The following is a 21,146-nucleotide window of genomic DNA, read 5'->3' on the forward strand; positions in this document are numbered from 1 at the left end:
TGGGACAAAATGCGCATGACATCTGGTGAATGTATGTTTATGTGGACATACCTTTTTTTAAAACTTCACTAGTGTGGATGGACTTTTTTTTTACATCAAAGTGGGGGAAATATGCATTTTTTTTGTGTCCATTCATTCCTGCTTTCCAATAGTCTGTGGATATACGACTATGGTTGTTTTAGCATAGTTGTTCGTTTCCATAAAGTGATTGTTGATCAACCACCTCTTCGTCATTCTCTCAGTGTCCGGGCAAAAACTACAGGATTTTACATCAACACAAAAACATCACAATCCGTGAGATGTGTAACCCGGAAGAGTTTGCAGCTGTGGAATGGGCAGATTACGCATTTCCCAGCATGCTTTGCAGTAGTTAAAAAGATCACTTTAGACTTACTGTATGTCTCTTTAAGGTGTTATTTTGTTCAGACAGTGTGTAATAGTTAAAGTGCTGCCGTTGTTAGTTGTGTACAGTTAAATTGTTTTGACTTTTGGTCTGAATCTGGCACCCTTATTAGGAATGGTTGTGAATTTCGTGCTATGTACAATATTGCTTCATCCACTTTTAAACTGAAAATGCCACAGGAGTAGTTTATACCTGAGGAATCGCTTAATTCCGCAGATTGCTGTGAGCAATTTGTTTGATAAGGTCTGTGTGGCAGGCCAACTTGCTGCTATTTTTCAAACATTTCCACACACTGGATGAAAGTGCAGCGCAGGCCGGTCTTAATATGACACGTGTCTTGACCTAATAAATCGTAAATGTTGTAATAGGTTGGAGTGTAAAACATAGATATTAAATGACTTGAATATAGCCAACTTGATGACGGTGCGTTTAAATTTGATGCTCAGCCAAATGTAACAAGCATAAGTAGAGTGGCTCAGTGATAGAGGATTCAGATGACATCCATCCATTTTCTTTCGTCCAACTCTGCCAGTTCCACCATGGGGGCCACCAAGTCTTTCCGAGGCCAGCCGTGAGACATAATCCCTCTCCTAGTCAGTCAGCCATTGTGGGCATAACTTGGCTTGTGTTTATTTTTAAATTTAAAAAAGCTAAAAAGTTGTAATATTATGGGAATAAAGTCATAATGTTACAAGAAGAAAATTTCCAAAGATTATTTGACAAGAAAGTTGAAATATTTGGGGGAAAAAAACAAAAATGGGGAAAAAAAAGAGCAAAGACCAAAGTTAATCACAAAGCTGAGAAATACAGTGCCCCCCAAAAATGTATAAAAGCTGATAATTGTTTGTATTTTCTTTGCAGATTAAACCCACTGAAAAAAAATGATGACAAACCAGACGTAACTCTGAAGAAAGGAAATTCATTCCAAAAAAGTGTGAATCCACGCAAATACCAAGGGAATTGTTTCATGGTGTGTGAGATTCCATTGCTTCGCGTTGTCAGCAGTGTCTGGACCAACACGGACGTCAGTTTGAGAACAAGCAGTGACATCCATCCATCCATCTTCTTCTGCTTATCTGAGGTCGGGTCACGGGGGCAGCAGCCTAAGCACAGAAGCCCAGACTTCCCTCTCGCCGGCTACTTCGTCCAGCTCCTCCTGGCAGACCCTGGGGCATTCCCAGGCCAGCTGAGAGACATAGTCTTTCCAACGTGTCCTCGGTCTTCTCCGAGGGCCCGTGCCCTGAACACCTCCACAGGGAGGCGTCCGGGAGGCATCCTGACCAGATGCCTGAGCCACCTAATCTGGCTCCTCTCAATGTGGAGGAGCAGCGGTTCTATTCCGAGTTTCTCTCGGATGACAGTGCTTCTCACCTTATCTTTAAGGGAGAGCCCAGCCACCCTATGGAGAAAACTAATTTCGGCCACTTGTACCTGCAATCTTGTCCTTTCAGTCACAATCCAAAGCTCATGACCGTAGGTGAGGGTAGGACTGTAGATCGACTCGTAAATTGAGAGCTTTTCCTTTTGGCTCAGCTCCCTCTTCACCACAACAAACTGATGCAGAGTCCGCATCACTGCAGACGCCACACCAATCTGCCCGTCTTGTGTTCCATCCTTCCCTCACTCGTGAACAAGACCCTCAGGTACTCCTGCACTTGGGGCAGGATCTCATCCGTGACCCGGAGATGGCACTCCACCCTTTTCCGAGCGAGGACCATGGACTCGGACAGGAGGTGACAAATGTTTGTAACTTCCATTACATTTAGAAAATTGAACGAATTATAATACACACCTACTTTATGTATCCGTTCTTTGGGACGCCCTACATATGTTTATAACTTAGCATATGTACATGTGTTATAATATCATAGTGGCCCATGCATCCTTTCATTTTTCAGTGTGAAGCCCTCAGCGTTAGACACCCCTGATGTAATGGAAAATTTCATTCCACAACTGGTGACATGAAGCTAGATAGCGCCTCACACATGGTAATTTTCGAATGCATGCTTGCAACAATTGTTGCTCACATTTTTCTTGATAAATAGTAAAGAGCTTAGTCATGATTCTCAGAAAACGCTAATTATGAGAATGATACAAACACCACTGACCTGGTTCTAAGGCAGCAGCAACAACAAAGGAGGGACACCAGACCTGGCCAAATAATGCCACGCATATTAACAACAATTGAGTCCAAAATAATGTTTCATCGAAAGACCAAGCTCTGTGCAAAGATTGCACCCACTGATTAAATGATTAGTTGCATCCAATACCACTGTGTCATTTACAATTATATCATCTAAAAAAAACAAAACAGGATGATTGATTTGCTTGAGTCACTGAATAATGAAAAAAGTGATTTTGTATTAATCGTTGTGTTATTCTCTAAAACCTCAGGAGGTATAATCTGGCCCAGTGGAGTATGAGTCTGCAGAACACAATTGAACACTGCATTTAACCTTTAATGTTAGCCAATACATCAATGTTGTTGTTGCTTATCAGTTTTAGTATTTGGTTATTAATATTACGTTTTTTGTAGGGGGTATAATCCAGCCCAGCGGGAATGAAGTAGCCTAGTCTGTTATACAGTATACTCCGAGGTATAAAATGGCCTAGGTCATACTATATCCGGGGTAAACTATGGCCTGTTACACCGGCTTAATCCCTTATCCTACATTCATGGAAAAAATGATTAGACCACCCTTGTTTCTTGTTTATTTTAATCCCTGATACAACTAAAGGTACATTTGTTTGGACAAATATAACAATGACAATTCATGTAAGAACTTGTGGTGCTGGTTATCAAGAAAACCATGGAAGTTGCTAGATATCAGCTCATAAATTCAACTCTTATGAGCTATATTTGTTATCATCATTATATTTGTCCAAACAAATGTACCTTCAGTTGTACCGGGCATTAAAATGGATCAATAAACTGAAGAAACAAGGGTGGTCTGATCATTTTGTGCAACGTGCACCAGGAAAGGGAGGGCATGAGAGAGAACACAACCACAACATCAACCTGGCAGCAGGGGCGTCACACCCGCATGATTATGAGGTCACTACAAACGGATATAAAAGGAAGTCGTCGGTGAGCACAATCCATTCGCTACCTTTCTAAACCCGAGGCTGACAAGATAGAGAACGCTTTATCAGCTAATTCCAGTAAGTACCTTGACTCTTCGCTTTTATGGTATTTACAGGGGAGCTGCCTGGAATTCTGGGCCCCCTGGAAAAAAACCACATTGGTCCTTCAGAGGCAATTTTATAGAATAGGGGCCTTGGAATTGTTCTACCATTTAGCTGCTATACAGCGCCCCTGCGAGGGGTGTAACGGTATTGCTATATGTATTTTTCGGTATGGAACCTTTGGTCTGTCACGGTGCACTGGTGTGGCCTGCGGTCGTGTCATGTGTGTGCATGAGTGTATGTTTTTATTGATTTATGTATTTGTTACTGCGATTGTCTGGCGACCAGTCCAAGGTGTATTATCAAAGTTATGAAAGATGTGTTAAAGTTATAATTTTCAGAAGCTGTGATAATTATTAGAGATGTCATGTTGTGGGGGTTTTTTTCAGATTCATTTTGCCTTAACACTTTTCATCGGTCAGTATGGTTCGTTGGCATCAAGACATGCTGCTCTGCTTGCTTCTGACAAGTGAGTGGCTGACTTCATGCCGTGTGTATTGTCCCTTGACGCATATGCTCAGATGAAGATGACTGCTGTGAACTTTGACCCATCCCTGTCATTGTGGCAATGTGCTAACACCAGTCATGTCACATTATTCTCAGGTGGCATCGTCACATGGTGGTCGGTGGCAGGTACAGGTACAGCGGACAAGAAGGGGTTTGTGAACTACCCGCCAAAGTCGTGTGCGGTGAAAGGCTCAACTGTCACCTTACCCTGCACGTTCAAGCCCATTGGACGTGTGGTCAGGGTGCGCTGGTTCATCGGTGTGTTATATTATCCACCTAATACTGGATTCACCGTGTACGACAGCGCCAGTGTCTCCCCCGGCTCAGACTACACGTACCTGGGAGACATGAAGGGAAACTGCACACTTCAGATCCGTAACATCCAGAAGACAGACAACTTCCTCTTCCGGGTGATAGATTCTGTACGTTGGCAAAGTTTCACTATGCCCATTGGGACAACGGTCCGCGTCATCGGTACCTCTTCCTACCTGCTGATGATGTTGCCACGCTAATGAGCAATTGAGTCTTTAACAGCATGTCCTCTGCCCTCCACTAGATGGCACTCAGATGGTGGTGTCAAGCTCCACCCCTACCAACGTGAAGGAGGGTGACAGCGTGACTCTGAGGTGCACCTCCTCCTGCTCCTTCCACCAGCTGGATGTCCTCTGGATCCGAGATGGCCTCATCCTCCACGAATCTGGCCCGACTCTACAGCTGGGCCCCCTGACTGCGTGCCAGTCTGGCCAATACATGTGTGCGCTGGCGAGGGACAAGAGGACCGTGTCGCAGCCCTTCACCCTGAACGTGACAGCGGATCAAACCAGTTAATTCTTTCCTGCTTTTGCTTCTCAGTCTTTTGTGGTCCTTGTCTTACATCGTAACACCTGCACAGGTGTAGTTGATGTGACTAACAATGTTTTTTCCCATCAGGCCTGCAGAACCCCGACGACTGTGGTTGCTGGAAGAACAACGCCTACAGTGACTTGTTCGTGAAGGTCGCACCCGCCGTCATTCACATCAAAATCCACCATGAGTACGAAGAATGCTACAGCACCACCACCACCACCACCACCATGTATGACAATCACCTTCACTCAGATGCCCTCTTCTCACGCAGCGTGACTAACCCCGAGCAGGAAGCCAGCGTGACCGGCACCTCTGGCTTCATCGTGTCAGAGGATGGACTCATTGTCACCAAAGCTCACATGGTGGCCAATGAAGATCGCGTACAGGTCGGCGCTGGCCAATGGGAAGAGAGTAAAGGTAGGCGGTACCTGATCATGTGACAGGAAGTGCTGTGTCTGCAGGTGGAGCTGAGGGATGGCACCGCATTTGACGCAAGGGTCAAAGTCCTGGACGAGGTGGCCAACATTGCTCTGCTCAAGATCGACCCAGCGGTGAGTGACAACTTTGTAATAATGAATTTATAAAATTTTTACACTACACAGAGGGCCAATAAAAAAAAAAGAAATGCAGGCCGATAATGCCCCCCCGCATTGTTCTTCTGCATCCAGTGCGTGCTAATGCTCCAGCTCGCATGCTAAAAGCCAACTCTTGTCATCATCTCAGACCACCAACCTGACGTTTCTTCCAATCGGCCAAGCAAATGACCTGCGGTTCGGTGAGCTTGTGGTGGCCTTCGGCAGAAAGTCTTCACGCCAAGTCGACGTGGTCACCGGCATTATCCAGGGGGTGGGCAAGGAGCGGGACCTTGACAACTCGGACATACTCTACATCAAGACGGACATCTTCATGGACGTGAGTCACGTGATGCCTGATTTGTTGGAGTATTGCTTTGGTTGTGATGATGGTCCCGATGATACCTTTTAATTTAGTCTTACCTTTTAATTAAGTTTGAAATACGTCTTGATTTTCTTCTCCATTTGTTGTTTTCTGACAGTACGGCAACTCAGGAGGTCCTCTTGTGACCATGGTGAGTGATGTCTTCAGTCCTTCAGCTCAGCTCTTCTACACCAAACTCATCTGAATGCATGCTGCTGTCCATCTCTTCAATCCATGAGGTTGTTTTTGTCCTGCAGGGCGGAGAAGTTGTCGGCATCAACAGTCAGATGGTGACGTCTTCTTGGAACGGCGCCATCCCTTCGTTTAAGATCAGCGATCTGCTGGACCAGGCCAAAGGTCGGTGTGACCTTCACCTTAAGGTCAGCGTGAGGTCAACATGAGGATGAACGTTTGTGTTGTTCTCACACAGGGACAAACGGCAACAAGAAGTACGTCGGCATGAGGATGATGAGCCTCACATCAGCGTGAGTGTCACACACACAAACATGACAGTGTCTGACCTCTGCTGCTAAATGGCGACCTTAAAGAGGAATGTTGGTTCAGCCATACAGTAGTATACTATTACTTATACGGTAGCAGTATTACTGCTTTAGTCAGCAAAAGGTGATAATAATGAGGCGTGTTGTGTCTTCAGGTTGGCTGCGGAGCTGAAGGAGAAACTGGGGGACTTCCCAGACGTCACATCTGGCGCTTACATCTTCGAGGTCTTCAGCCAGACTCCTGCCGAGGCGTGAGTACTTGCGACCAGACTGATGCCATCTGAGAGTGCAGTGATTTGTGAGGTCATGTGATGCAGGTCCAAACAAGTTTACATTTCCCAGTCGGACTCTTATCTCTCTTCTTCTACAACCTTCTCATCAGTGCAACAAAATGAGCAAGAACACTAAGTCTGAGATGTTAACTCTGGTCACAGTCGCTTGTTTGGGTGATGTCACAACTTCTGCAGCCTCTCAACGGACATTTGCTGTTTTGACGGGGTGTTTGTCGTTATATTAATTGTGTTTCTTATGTGTTTGCATCACAGCGCCGGCCTGAAGTACCGTGATGTCATCATCAAGGTCAACGGGGAGCCCGTGACGTCCGCCAGCGACGTCAGTGCCGCCATCAAGCAAGACCACATGCTTCGTGTGGTCGTGAAGCGGGGCAAAGAGGATGTCATTCTCTCCATCGTGCCCAAGGAGATTGACCCCTGACCCCGCAAGCAGTTTGGCGAGCATGACCGCCAGCTGCCATCAGCATGTCCACAGGACTCGGTAGTCTGACACTGTGGAACACCTGCTGAGTTTACTAGCTTTCTTCCTTTAGTCCGTTTTAACACTGAGCCCAAATACTTGTAGGTGGGAGGCAGGTGGGCTTTATTTCTTGCTTTTTAAGTGCCAAGCAAATCCACACATATATACAGTATCTGCAATATTTTACAAGTGTTATACTTAACATATGTGACAAGTATGATGCAATGTGATTGTAATCCATGGAACCGGTTAAGACCTGTAAAAAAGAGGACTCAGGAGAGCAGCATCAGGTGAGGGACAGTCTCCAGACAATGCTCGCCAAAATACATTGTCTCCCTTTTCCTCCAAGATTCAAACTCTTGATAAGCCATTTATTCCTCTAGTCAATACCTTTTTAGTTTTGACCTACATTATAATTTTCTGTTTTTACTACAAGATTGACTGTTTTTGCTCATTACTACTAGTCACCACCTACCAATTGACCTTAAATTAACCTTTGGCATAGATGTTGAGTGACAAGGGGGGTGCAAAATGTTGCAAAACAGCAAAATTTGAATGTGTGTGAGGGGATAAAAATTATTTTAAAATGTACGAGTAGTAATTAGCAACTTTATATGATATATTTGTGTACTATTACAACTGCTTTGTGTGGTTTTGTATTTTTATACTGCTCTTGCTGAATTCTGCAATAAAACTCCTTCCTGAACATTCCAAAATACTGTAATGCAGTGGTCCCCAACCCCCGGGCCGTGGGTCATCTGGTACCGGGCCGCACAGAAAACATAATTTCCATCCATCCATTTTCTATACTGCTTCATCCTCATTAGGGTCGCGGGGGCATGCTGGAGCCTATCCCAGCTGACTTCGGGCGACAGGCGGGGTACACCCTGGACTGGTCGCCAGCCAATCGCAGGGCACATATAGACAAACAACCTTTCACACTCACATTCATACCTATGGACAATTTAGAGTCGCCAATTAACCTCACCTGCATGTTTTTTGGAATGTGGGAGGAAGCCGGAGTACCCGGAGAAAACCCACGCGCACACGGGGAGAACATGCAAACTCCACACAGAAATGCCCAGGGGAGAATCGAACCCAGGTCTTCCCGATCTCCAGGCTGTTCCTGTATTGGCCAAGGTGCTAACCACTAGACCACCGTGCGGCCCAACATAATTGCCATTATTGAAATTTTTTAGGTTTTATTTTGAAAAGTGGCCGGATTCTCTCTGTTACATCCGTCTCACTTGACGCATGTCCATTGTGCGTGTGCTAACTTTATTTCATGCCGCACAGATAGACTACTACTGTATTTTTGCCATTTATCTTTCACCTCATATTTGGTCTCAAATGCTGATACTATGGGAATGCATGAAGGTAGGTTTTGATGACTTATTGAGTGCTAATGTGCACATTTGTCTCAGGTCATTTCATGCTAGTGCACGTACTGCCTTTTCCCACACACGTCAAACAGCGATGTAATCATCTCTCTGGAAAAACTTGGCTGGAACTTGAACTGGTGGATGGTGGGTCGGCATTCATTTTGTGCTTTTAATTTGATGTTATTCATGTCTTAGTTTTACACAATACATAATAAATAAGATAAATTAGATCGCTATAATGTACGAACCCCCTGCATCTGTAGTCACAGCTGTGCTGAGGGAGTCTGACAGAAGCGTGGCGGCTAATTTGCGCCTATGGCCTCTCAGACGACCACCAAGCATTCATTCACATTCATACACCACATTGTTAATGTGTTCATATTATTGTTCTTGTGGTTATATGTGGGACTACTGCTTGCTAATAATAATGTGTTGCCTGTGCCAGGGAGCTAGGAGGTGGCGGACAGGATGTGACGTGTAGGGGTAGGACTTTTGGGTAGACAGGAGTAGACTGGTGTGGATTACTATAGGGACAAGGGACCTCAAAAACTCTTGTCGCCATTGCACTTTTGTTGTCTCTGGAGTTCACCAGTGTGTTTACTTGTGTCCTCCTCCAAGAGCTCCACATCCATGGCTTCAAACCTCATTGACAACCAGTTGCACACGCAAAATCCTCAATACGGCGGTCGACATCATATTGCACCTGTTAAAAAATAGCGCAAGCAATCATGGTAGATCATCGCAACACGCTCACTAATAGCATTGGCAATTGTTTAGTTTGCTCACACAATTTAGCGCTCCTTATTTGGGATCTTATTAGATCAGGGCCATTGTGTATTTGTACACGCTGCACTGTAACTAGTTCTCAAGCGAGTCTTGTGTTTGCTGACCACAAATAACTACAGTAATCCGTCGTTTATCGCGGTTAATTGGTTCCAGACCCGTCCGTGATAACTGAATTTCAGAAGTCCTTATTTATAAATGGGATATTTTCGTAGTTAGAGTATAGAAAACCTGTTTACAAGCTTCTAAATATGGCTTTTAACACTATTAGAGCCCTCTAGACATGAACTAACACCCCTATGGTCACCTTTACACTCGTATTACCCAATATAGTAAACAAGACAGTAACTGGAGGTTCAGAGTCGAGGGCGTGCGTACAGCATCATAAAGGTTTGAAAGAGGACAGGAAGTAAAGGAGATGAAGGGCTGAGTTTGAGAGCTGGAGGAGGTAAAGCTGTGTTATAAGCAGGAAACAAGACAGTACATTGACATTGGCCGACAGGAGGTTTGTTATCTTGAAACATCTGAGCCGGTAGCAAAAGAGAACCAAGGCGAAGCGGCAGAGGTCATGAAATTATACTTGGACTTCATGGTCCTCATCTGCATGGGGGGCCTGTTGACCATCATGTTGTGGTACATGACCAGCAATCACAGGTACTTGTACTCATACCACATACATACTTTTTTTCTACAAAATTCTGCGACTCGCTCCCTTACGTCTGCGCAAATAGCTCTTGAAAAGTTGACTGGCATATGCCGGAACTGACAAGGCAAACCCACTGAGTCTCGTTTGGCCCTCATCAATGCTGTCATGTCATATGAAGAATGAACCTAAAATCATTGGACACCTGATTTTTACTCGTAAAATATCATTCAATGATGAGCGAGGAAAAACCTGACTAGGCAGGTATAGTTTGTTGATTAATGGGAGAATGCTGACAAGAGTATGCTTATGGTCATTGACTTTTTTACAGTTCTGAGTTTGTTCAGGTGACCGTGACAACTAAATACGTATGCAATGAATTTATGGTATGGTATGGTTTATTTTTTTCAAATATGCTTAACAAGTGACATTGACAGTTGTTGATGACTTAAAGCAGCATCAAGTTACGAATGTATTTTACTGCTGTAGTTTAAATGTCATTTTCAATGTTTGTCCAGTTCTTTGATTTCTTTGACAACAATGACTTAAATTCTAAACTGCTGCGCTCAAAAGGATGAAAATGTCGGTGATGCTTGAGGTATAGTGTTTTATTTTTCTGACAAATACGCCACAAGGTGGTGCTGTGATTAAACCTCAAAGTGTGACCCCCATAAATCAGGTTGACTTGAAATGTCTCACACAGTTCCACGCCACCGCAAGTTTAAAGTGCTCATGTCACCAAAATGAGTTTGAAAAAAACCCCCAACAAAATGAAAGTACTCACTTTAACGTTTTTGTCACGCCCCTCAAGTTCAGTGATTTTGTGCTGGTGTAATTCGCTGTTTCTCCATTAGATGTCACTGTTGCTACAAATTCCCTAGTTTCTTTGGTGATTGGATTTGCGTAGCAGTGCGGTCAAAGCATTGCAAGCAGCAGGCAATTTAGTCCTAGCGCCATTTTGGAGCAGCGCTACAAGCGTTTTCATATGAGCGCAACTGTCTCTGCAACTTCGTGTTTAATCTGTAAGTGTTTAAATATGTTGTGGATTTACCTTTTATTGCTGGAACATTATGTTCACGTTTATGGTAATCTCTGCATTAGACGTTTTTCTCTTCTAATGAGAGCTAGATAGTTTGGACTTATGCTGAGTCATGCACTAGTATTGTAATACATGCTTATTTAGTGGTACACATTATTTTGTACATGAAGGAATGTATGTCTTGTACCTGTTTTGCAGTTTTACACAAAAAAATATAGAAGTAAATGGTCAGCCAGCTGCCTCATCGTTGTGGAGCCATTGAAAAATGTTTAGCTCGCTGCTTAAGTTGAGTTAGAAACACTTAAGGGAGGGCAGAAGACTGCTTGTCTCCCGCTGGTAAACAATTATAAAATACAAGTGAAACAAAGCTGTGATTTTCAAACACCCAACCCCCAGCGAGTTTTCTCAACCGCCGCCATCTTGACTGTGACGTCACGCTACGGGGCAGACTCAAGCAGTCATGGACACACAGTAAATTTAAAAGTTTTTCAAAAATAAATGAATAAATTATCACTGTTTCATGGTTGACTATGGCCTATTAGTTAAAAAATGGCATAGTTAAGCAAATGTGTTGTATTCTTGGCCTAAATTAAGCATTTTACACAAACGTAAAATTGGCTAAATGAACGAAAATCCAGTTGTACATCGCAATTCGAACATTGCACCCTCATCACATTTTTTCACAAAGTAATAAATTATCACTGTTTAGTGGTTGAATATGGCCTATTAATACCTTAAAAATGCATATGTAAGCAGATGTCCTTATTAATGGCCAAAAATAAGAATTTTGAAGACTAAAATGGCTAATTGAACTAAAATACAAGGCAGAAGAAGCATTCTAATTGTGAATGAAGTACACTGCATTGCCCACGAGGTGTCGGTTATTGTTCACTGACACAAGGACCCTACATGATCACCCGGACAGGCACTTATTGTGTGTTTAAATTATCCCACAGGCACAATAATCTTGATCACTTCCTGTCCTCCACACGTCTGTCTGCCACTAAGGTCCCATAGGGAACACATTTACTGCGACGCTGCTCGAGCAGGAGTTTTTACGTCTTAGATGGCTAATTACCATTATGTCTACTACATTGGGTAATAGGAATGTAAAGGCATTTAAAGCCACCATTACAAGTCCGCTGGGATAGGCTCCAGCCTACCCCGTGACCCTAATGAGGATAAGCGGCATAGAAAATCAATTTAGGTGACTATAATTTCAAGTCTAGAGGGCTCTATATTGTTAAAAACAGTATTTAGATCATAAACAGATTTGCTATGCCATAACTAAAATCTAAACAAAATAATCCAGTTATTAATATTGAATCCTACTTTCCTATGGGAATTAACGTATCATGTTTGGATCTGGAACCAATTAATCGCGATAAACGAGGGACAACTGTATTAAGACGTTCAGAAGACTCATTTCAAGATGTGAAATTTTACACGGGTCACTAGGTGTCAGTAATGTTACACTGATGAGACAACCGCCGCTGCAAAAAGTATGTGCTCCAGAAAACTCCCCATGGTAATGTGTGAGGCCATGTTATGTCTTATTTATGAAAAAAAAATAAAAAAATTAGCATTTAAATTTGTGAGTTTTTCATGATTATTTATAATAGACGTGTCTATTACATATTTTTTTCTTTACAGTATATTTAATAACCATAATAAATACCAATTTTTTCATTACCACATCCAAAGTGTTACCTTTTTAAATTACAGCACTGTAGAATTATTTTTAATATTTGCATGTATTTTGTAAATGTGCAGTATATTAAACTTAAGAATTTTTGTCATTATCGCCACAGAAAAAAATGTATATTTACATTTAAATATAAAAAACATAACATTACAGCTGATGTCGTATGTTTTATTATTTTTAATTTATAATCATATTTATATATCATATACCTTCAATATATTTTCATTATTGGATTCTTTCTTTGCATTTTTTTTTACTAGTCACGCAAATGTGTCACAAATGTGCTACTGCCCCCAAATATGGATCCTTGCTGATTCAAACAGACTTTCGATATAAATAAAATCTGAATTAGTGTACTAATTTAAATATAAATGCAATACTATTAAATTGAATTGGAATACAATATTAAATACAGTATTACACCAAGCAGTTAAATCAAGGAAATGTCATCTTTTGTCTCCACAGAGCAATGGCCTCTTTCAAATCAGGCGCTCCAAAAAGTTCCCATAACCTCTGTGAAGCCTGCAGGTAAGTACAAATGCACTTTGCACACGTCATCTCCCTGTGCGCCCTGTCTCATATGCTGTACAGTATATCACACACACACACACACACACACACACGGAAAATATCTTCCCTATACATTTCACCAAATGCCTCTACTGTTTGTCTGCTTTTAGGCAGACTGTACCTCGCTGTATGTATGTACAGTGTTGGAAATTGGACATTACGTCACGGGGTGGGCTGTTCATCCGTCCATAAGATGGATTGTCCCGTGTAGAGTGGCCCGAACGTTACATCCCTAATATGTACAGTATGCAGTAGGGGAGCCAGACGTTTTTCATTGTGGTGGCCAAGGTGAGCTCATTACTCACATAGGGGTGGCAATGTGTGTGTGTGTGTGTGTGTGTGTGTGTGTGTGCGCGGGCGCTCATTTGTGTCACAGGGAACAGATTAATGATGTGGTGATGAACTACTCTCAACCCTGGAAGAAGAATGAGGAAAATCACCATGCATTTATGTAAGTGCTCAACCAGAAATCCAAACTATTTTATCGGTTCAGCCTTTCATCCGCACGGAAACGGCGTTCTGCGTGACCTGAAACTGTATTTTTTGAAAACTGTTTCCAGAGTGGAGATGTTTGAAATGTTTGTCGTCTCCATCCAGACAAGTAACTCGCTTCTTTCAGAAAACGACGATGTCACCGACCCGTCACTGTCACGTGACCAGAAGTGAGCTTTGAAGACAAGCCGACATGGACTAGTTAGTTGTCTCAAACTTTAAAATGACTTGCCACTTCGTTGTAAGTCTAGATGAGCCTTGGAAAACGGAAGACAACCAACGTATGCATGCGTTTTCTTCTATAGTTTGGTTTTTCACATGGTTCCGTCTGTGTGTCTGTTCACAGCGCCGCACGTAGGTGTGCCTTGTGTATTACACTGTTTTCGTCAAGTGATCCCTTCCCGTGACGCACATTTTTTTTTCAAACCGCTGAAGTAAAAATCCCAGGAATGTTTCTGTGTGGAGAGGGCCTGTGTGTGGACATGTCCCTAACCAAAGTGTGTATGCTTGTTTGTTGCTGCAGCTCCAACCTGAGCCGCTGGTGTGAAGGTTTTGACAACGCCATCATGACGCAGGCCAATACCCACGTGGGGATGAACTTTCAGTCCAAGCGCGAGAAGCTCCAGATCACGCCCATCATTTTCAAATCATTAATTGAGGTAGGACTACACATTCATACAGTACTTGACCGCTAGGACTCATACCGGACATTCATATACTTCAAACGTCCTATTTCCTAATATTATACTTGACAAATTATTATAATGACCATAAATTGAACGCACTGGAATATAAGCTGCAGGCACTATCAATTTCAAGAGAAAAAAAGATTTGTACGTATGGGTCGTACCTGTCTGTAAGCTACAGGTGTCCACGTTGTAACATGGGATATTTAGTACACAATGTTACACCGATTTTGTTCCGAACAGTGAGTCTAATTTGGCTGGTTAAACAGTCGCCTACCAGAAAAGTCATTAATTGTTGTCTTAATCATCCTCGTCTTCTTCGGTGTCAGAATTCCTCATCATTTCTTGGTCAAACATAGGTCAAATAGGTCATAGGTCAAATAGATTAATTGAACGATTACAAAAAACAGGTGGATAATTATGATGCCCTCAGTAAATAGTCGTTTCTCTGCCGCACAGGCTGGATGACAAGCATTGGCTCATCTGTAGTGGAATGAACGGAGAGTGAACCCTCATCTCATTTAGCCTCTGTGTTGAGGGTGGGGCTGCTCGTGAATGATATGCAAATTAGGCAATTACGTCATCTATGGTCCCCTTCACTAAAGGTTTTGTACATCATAGAGCTCACGGTCCCATGGGAGGATTTCACTAAAGAGACATACGAATGTAAGAAACTGCGCCACTCAGATATGGCAGCAGGTGAGCAACAATGATGATGGAAGGCAAAGGTCTATCCAGCTGAAGTACGATGCAGAGGTTTTGTGGCTTCTTCTAGCATCAGGCTTATGAAAGACCTTGGCATTCATGGAGTGGCTCTGCGACAGACAATGAGATCAGTCTCTGAAGCGGCCGAAAGAAGTAGGCTCATGAGAGCTCGCCGATGAGCTCTCTGGAGGTGTCATGGGCCTATGATCGAAACACCAATAAAGGAGGGTACCCACCTGACGACCCTCAAGAAGTTTTAAACCCGCCCCCTTCCTTCCTGGACTTACCCAAGGGTGGGGCGTGGTGTTAAGGGGGGAGGCTAAGCGACGACCTGGTGGGCGGGGCAGTTTTTTGGTCCCATTGCCTTCCATCCCTTACCTTCCTGCTTGGGAGACAGTCTTTGCGCTTCTTTCAGCCTCCTCCTGATGGCGCACCTCCTCTACCACCATTTTTCTCCTTGGTTTAATGACTGCAATGCCAAATCATCCTCTTGCCAGCTGGAAAAAGTTCTTGTTGGGTCAGTTAAGGTTCAAAGAGTCTGCCCCCCAGAGGGTGGTGGGGGGCCCAAAGTGATATGTTTTTATGGGACCCAGAATTCCTGGTGGGGCCCCTGCATGTATTCCACTAAAGCGAATAAATTAGACGACCTTTGCCTATCCTTGCTCTGTGCGTGTTTGTGTGTCTCTCTCTAATCTCTGAGGTCACAATCTTGACAGCTGTCGACTTTGCATTCCAGAAAAGTCCGTTCTCCAAAAAGTTAGATACATGTGCTGTGGTTGGCAGCAGTGGCCTCCTGCTGGACAGCGGCTGCGGGAAAATGATCGACGCGGCTCAGTTTGTGATTAGGTGAGGCTACCCAGTCTCCAGGGCTGCTGTTATTGTTAAGCGCAGCAAGCGGTTGTTACCATGATGTCTCTGGCTCAGGTGCAATCTGCCGCGTTTGAACGACGAGTACAGGATACACGTGGGCTCCAAGATGGACCTCGTGTCCGGCATTCTCACAGAAAGGTGAGGGAAGTCACTCCTTTTTGTCCACATCGTCTGCCGTAACTACACTACTGTGCAATACTGTGACAATTACTAATAAACGTGTGGTGTGTATATTTACACTACATTGACGGACATTTTTGCACAGCTCACGGGAATACAACCATTGAAATAAGTCATTGATACTGAATGTGGCACTAGCTCACTGCCATAATCGCCTTTGGTGTTTACAGTGGACTATCTAATGTCAAATAATGACTAAAAATCACCAAAGAAATAGTTGTTTGCATTTGAAAAAAAATGTTTCTGTAGGAAATAATGAAAATACTAATAGTTCGCCCCAAGGTCAAACTGTGACCTGCGTACAATATATTCGTTATTGTTAGGCAATGATTTTACATTACATGCATACAAGTGTAAAAGTAAGTCAACCACTGGTAGTATTAAGGTACAATATGCGTGTAGAGGTGCGTAATTCCCCCAAATTCCATCACAATTGCAAATTGATAACTTCAGGGACTATACAGATCCCTCATTTATCACTGTTAATTGCTTCCAGACCTTACTGTCATAGGTGAATGCAGTGAAGTAGGATATTTGTGTAGTTAGAGCATATAAAACCTGTTGACAACCTTCTAAATATGTTTTTAACATTATTAGAGCCCTCTAGACATGAAATAGCGCCGCTGTAGTCACCTGTCCACTCGTATTACCCAATATAGTACACTCATGTAGTACTTCCTATTGTCTCATCAACGTAGCATTACTGTGCATCACTACATCACGTGTTTGTGTGTTTGTTTTATATTTGTATTTTAGTTCATTTTGCCACTTTTATACTTGAAAATGCTTTAGGACAAAAAAAACCCCGTAACATTTGCTTAAATATGCATATTTTTGACTGAATACTGGCCGTATTCAACCACAAAACGGCGACGAGTTAACATATTTGAAAAACAAACTGAAGCCGCAAAATTCAAAGCACAAAGTGGCGAAGGAATACTGTGTCGCCAGTTATGTTTTGATCACCATTTGCTAGCCAGTTAGCAAGCGAGGTTGTGCACATACTAAATTCTAAAGAATTTATGGCATCTATTCTCACAGCCGTTGGGGTCCACTTGCCAGGTGGGCAGCAGTGACCCACCAAATCCAGCAGAGGGAGCTGTCTTGAATAAAGTACAGGCGTGGAAAAAATTTCCAGACCACCCTTGTTGAGTTTCTTGATCCAATTTAATGCCTGGTACAACTAAAGGTACACACCAAACCCCAGGAAGTGTGTGTAAAAATGTGTGTGTGCGCGTGCTATTTTTGTTATATTTGTCCAAAGGTACCATTAGTTGTACAAGGCATTAAAATGGATCTTTAAACTGAAGAAACAACGGTGGTCTAGTAATTTTTTCCATGACTGTACATATGATTATGCAAATACTACACTATAGAGCAAAGGGGTGTGTTTGCTGTTGGGCACTATTGTTACTTAGCCTGACTGGTGTTATCCCTGCAGGTATGGTGACCTGTCGGGACAACGGCACGACTTAGTGGACAGGCTTGAAAGCTATGGCAAGTTCCTCCTCCTCCTCCTCCCCACCTTCTCCAGCAGCAACACACGGCTGGCCAATTGGGTGGTAGCATCTATTAACCACATTGAAAGCCCGGCCCGTCCCATCTTCTTGAACCCGGACTACTTGCGCAAGCTGCACCAGTTCTGGAGAAGCAACGGCATGAAAACGCAGCGCCTTAGCATGGCCATGACTCTGGCCAGCCTGGCGCTGGAGTTGTGTTCCAATGTGCACCTGTATGGCTTCTGGCCCATCAGCAATCACCCTTACAAACCCGACAACGACATGAAGGCCAAAACCAACAGCCACAACATGCCGACGGAGTTTGACATGCTGCTGAAGCTGCACAGTCAGGGCGTGCTCAAGCTTCACCAGGGAAACTGTCAAAGCGACGAAAAGTAGTCCCAGTATTCAGTCAAGTTTGACTTAGTTAAAAAATGGCAGCACTAATAAGCTCCTTTTCCACCAAAAGTTGAGGATCCTTTAGTTCCAGGTAATCATAGTCGCTGTTTCAAAGTCCTGCTGAATACAGTGGTGCCTTTGTCATTAAACCGTTCCAGAAGGTCCAACTAAAGCAGAACGATCTGTAACCAACGCAAATTTTCCCATAGACGAAAATGACTAGGGTCTTTTGGTCCTCTGGCTTTCCCTGGTGGACAGAAGCAGCATTGCAGCCATTTTGTATGTTTGCTCTCCTCCAATGAGATGGCTTTCTCAACCGAAATGCATTATGAGAACACTTTAAATTGGATTTGTCATACTGTATAAAACTTGTATTGCTACATATCAGTTTAATGTTTGTAAGATGAAACGGTGAGTCAGACTGGTATATTGACTAATCACCTGCTGCAATTTCCACGGGGTTCACAAGCTCCTGAGTTTATTCGTCACTTACGGTACACATTGACATGCAGCAATGTGATGGTCCCCCAAGTTCTGATATTCCAGTACTCTCAGGTGGTTCTGATGTGTGGGTGAGAGTGGCTACAATCTGCTGTAGGTCCATTCAGCAGCCTGCCACTGGAACAGCTGATGGCTTGTGCCAACTGCTAGAGGGCAGACAGAGGGTTGGACTCTGTGTGCAATGTGACTTGAGTGGGCATGAGGCTGGGATGGCAAATAGATATCAAAGTCACTCCCTTTATCAGTATTACTGTTTGAAATATGGAGTCCATAGCGCTGATGGTAAAGAGTGCTACCTTTTGAGGACAACACCTTGGTGACACGCCACAGTTGCCTTTTGTGACTGTAGATGGTGTCTGCTGGGTGCAGCTTTAATGTTGCAAATGAATAAATCCAGATGGTGCCAAAGAGCTGTTATTTATACCCCCTGCAGTTTTGAGAGAATGTGAGCCTGCTTAAACCACGCTGTCATCTGCAAGGAAATCACTGGCAGATTTTTCACCCTCTAACAACTGCTCCACTCCCACACTATAGCAGCTGTAGTTATATTCAGATTGTGACTTCAGCCCCCGCGTTCTCCAAATATGTATACCTACTTTTTTTTTACTGATAACATTTTATAGCTCCTTTTGTCGACTGCAATGTGCCCACCCCTCCAGTCAAAAGAACTTAGAGGATGAAGACAAGCGTTACTGCAGGCTGTCTTGGGTTAGATCGTTTTTTTTTTGGGACGCTTTTGTGTGGAGGAGGTGCAATTATACATGCCTCTGTGGAATGATGGGAGGCTCTGTGATCCACCCTGCGCGTCAGTCTGGTGCAGACAAGTGTGGACATGAACTCCCCACAAAGGGACACTTGCAGGAGAAACATGGGGGGGCCACATGCATGACTAATGCTCTGGTTCATAGAAATAGAAGGAAGAGGTCTTTCCTTTTGTGTACATTTGCATGTGCTAAAAAGAGCTCCATCTCAACAAGACTCACTGAATCAGTGCAGGATGTTTGTATATTATCACTGAATTGCGTTGTTGTACTGCAGATAATTCAGTGAAATAAATTCCACAATGATGCAATGCTATTCAATCTGGACAAACCGCCTTTGACATATTGTGGTTGAGCCGACTGGCCTCCTTTGGAGCCGATAATAAAAATCCTATTTAAAAAAACAAAAACACAACTTGATTTATAACCAAAAAAAATTTCATAATTTGGTTTTTAAGGCAATTATGTGTTTAGCATGATTTATAGTAGTATTGGCCTTTAGTTTTTCATACAAACATGTTCAAAATACTTAGTGTAAATGTGTGTGTGTGTGTATATACACATACATGCAATACTGTATAGACAGTATGCACATGTATATATGTGTATATAAGTAATCCCTCGTTTATCGCTGTTAATTGGTTCCACGACCGTGATAAGTGAATTTCAGCTAAGTGGATTCCTTATTTATAAATGGAATATTTTCATTGTTAGAGCAGAGAAAACTTGTTTACGACCTTCTAAATACAGTTTTTAACATTAGAGCCTTTTGATGTGAAATAACATACCTATAATCCCCTTTGCACTCTTATAACCCAATATAGTAGACATAATCAAGACATTTAGGAAATAAAACACATGCTCGTGTGTGTTGTTCCCCAGGGGAGCAGAGTGAGCGGTGGACAGGAAGTGAGTCCAGAGTTGAGTTTCATCTTGCCGTGGGTTACGGCCGAAAGAGTAGTCCTCGTTTTCATTAGGGATTGTTGTGCAGTAATTCAAACCTGCAATAAAAGCCTGTTGTTCAGGCAGTCAAGTCTGATTCTTGTGTGTCTCACCGAACATTACAGTATAACATTACTCACACGTAGTGGCTAGTATACAATACTACATCAACGCCCTTCAATGCGTATATTGAATGCCTTGAAGTAAATGTATATTGAATGCGTTTTCAATGTGAAACTAGAAATGGTTTGACATCTTGACAGACACTTCAGCTTTGGTGTTCTGTGTCTGAATATCAAGTCTCCCTTCAGGTTGTACAGGGTCATACCCGTGAAGATACAGTCCTCCTTCACTCACTTTATTTTTTGTAAAACACAACACATGACCAGCAGCAGTTGTTGGAAAATAACACAGGTTTACAGTGTGGCCATTGTTGAATGCTTCATAACTTCCATTTTTTTAAGGGTTAGGGAAAACATGTCATGTGGATCTACTGTGTGGTGCTGATGACTAAGAAAGGCAAATTGGCACTTGCTCTCTCTTTTACTAGTCTAATATTTGCTTTGTTAACATGAATGTGCATCATTTAGTTAGACTAGAAGGATGCGCATGAGCACATGCACTGAATTTTAAATGAAAATGGTCAGAGTGGTTGTGATGGGCCGTCTATTTATAAAACCTGCCACACAGATGACTAGCTGGTTAGTTGCTCAGCCATTACGTTGAAATAGACTTTCAAACACATAAAAATGGCTCAAGAAATGTTACAAATCCTGTGCTAATTGTTTTCTTACCAGCACAGACCTCACTCACCCTGCAGTAGGAAGATGTTCATATTAATATTCAATAGGCTCGTCA

The 21,146-nt window shown here is 42.9% G+C and overlaps 2 protein-coding genes across 6 annotated transcripts; both read left to right on the forward strand.

Annotated features, from left to right (window-relative positions):
* The first annotated feature begins 3,502 nt into the window (after nucleotides 1–3,502).
* Nucleotides 3,503–7,837, forward strand: LOC129173262 (serine protease HTRA1B-like). Its single transcript, XM_054764001.1, has 12 exons — nucleotides 3,503–3,565; nucleotides 4,193–4,570; nucleotides 4,653–4,919; nucleotides 5,027–5,129; nucleotides 5,214–5,328; nucleotides 5,404–5,493; nucleotides 5,666–5,854; nucleotides 5,997–6,029; nucleotides 6,136–6,235; nucleotides 6,309–6,363; nucleotides 6,534–6,629; nucleotides 6,924–7,837. Exons 2-12 carry the CDS (start codon nucleotides 4,444–4,446, stop codon nucleotides 7,090–7,092), a joined length of 1,344 nt encoding a protein of 447 aa, XP_054619976.1. The 5' UTR covers nucleotides 3,503–3,565; nucleotides 4,193–4,443; the 3' UTR covers nucleotides 7,093–7,837.
* A 532-nt stretch (nucleotides 7,838–8,369) lies between these two features.
* On the forward strand, nucleotides 8,370–20,312 carry LOC129173281 (alpha-2,8-sialyltransferase 8F-like). Of its 5 annotated transcripts, none has more exons than XM_054764042.1 (7): nucleotides 8,370–8,508; nucleotides 13,149–13,211; nucleotides 13,630–13,704; nucleotides 14,269–14,404; nucleotides 15,873–15,982; nucleotides 16,061–16,144; nucleotides 17,628–20,312. In XM_054764042.1, exons 2-7 carry the CDS (start codon nucleotides 13,153–13,155, stop codon nucleotides 18,082–18,084), a joined length of 921 nt encoding a protein of 306 aa, XP_054620017.1. In that variant the 5' UTR covers nucleotides 8,370–8,508; nucleotides 13,149–13,152; the 3' UTR covers nucleotides 18,085–20,312. The 5 variants fall into 5 exon arrangements, with proteins under 5 accessions (XP_054620017.1, XP_054620019.1, XP_054620018.1 ...); XM_054764044.1 differs by having other exon boundaries at nucleotides 8,452–8,508; nucleotides 13,637–13,704; XM_054764043.1 differs by lacking the exon at nucleotides 8,370–8,508 and adding an exon at nucleotides 8,596–8,657.
* The last annotated feature ends 834 nt before the right edge of the window (nucleotides 20,313–21,146 follow it).

This window comes from Dunckerocampus dactyliophorus, chromosome 20 (genome assembly GCF_027744805.1).
Source record: "Dunckerocampus dactyliophorus isolate RoL2022-P2 chromosome 20, RoL_Ddac_1.1, whole genome shotgun sequence".
Lineage (NCBI taxonomy): Eukaryota > Metazoa > Chordata > Actinopteri > Syngnathiformes > Syngnathidae > Dunckerocampus > Dunckerocampus dactyliophorus.

Coding starts and splice junctions, on each gene's coding strand:
- LOC129173262 (XM_054764001.1), top strand. CDS start 4,444: ATGAAGGGAAACTGCACACTTCAGATCCGTAACATCCAGAAGACAGAC. Junction 4,920..5,026: donor CGTGACAGCGGATCAAACCA/GTTAATTCTTTC, acceptor TTTTCCCATCAG/GCCTGCAGAACCCCGACGAC. Junction 6,236..6,308: donor TCTGCTGGACCAGGCCAAAG/GTCGGTGTGACC, acceptor GTTCTCACACAG/GGACAAACGGCAACAAGAAG.
- LOC129173281 (XM_054764040.1), top strand. Junction 13,705..14,268: donor GAAAATCACCATGCATTTAT/GTAAGTGCTCAA, acceptor TTGTTGCTGCAG/CTCCAACCTGAGCCGCTGGT. Junction 16,145..17,627: donor TCCGGCATTCTCACAGAAAG/GTGAGGGAAGTC, acceptor TTATCCCTGCAG/GTATGGTGACCTGTCGGGAC.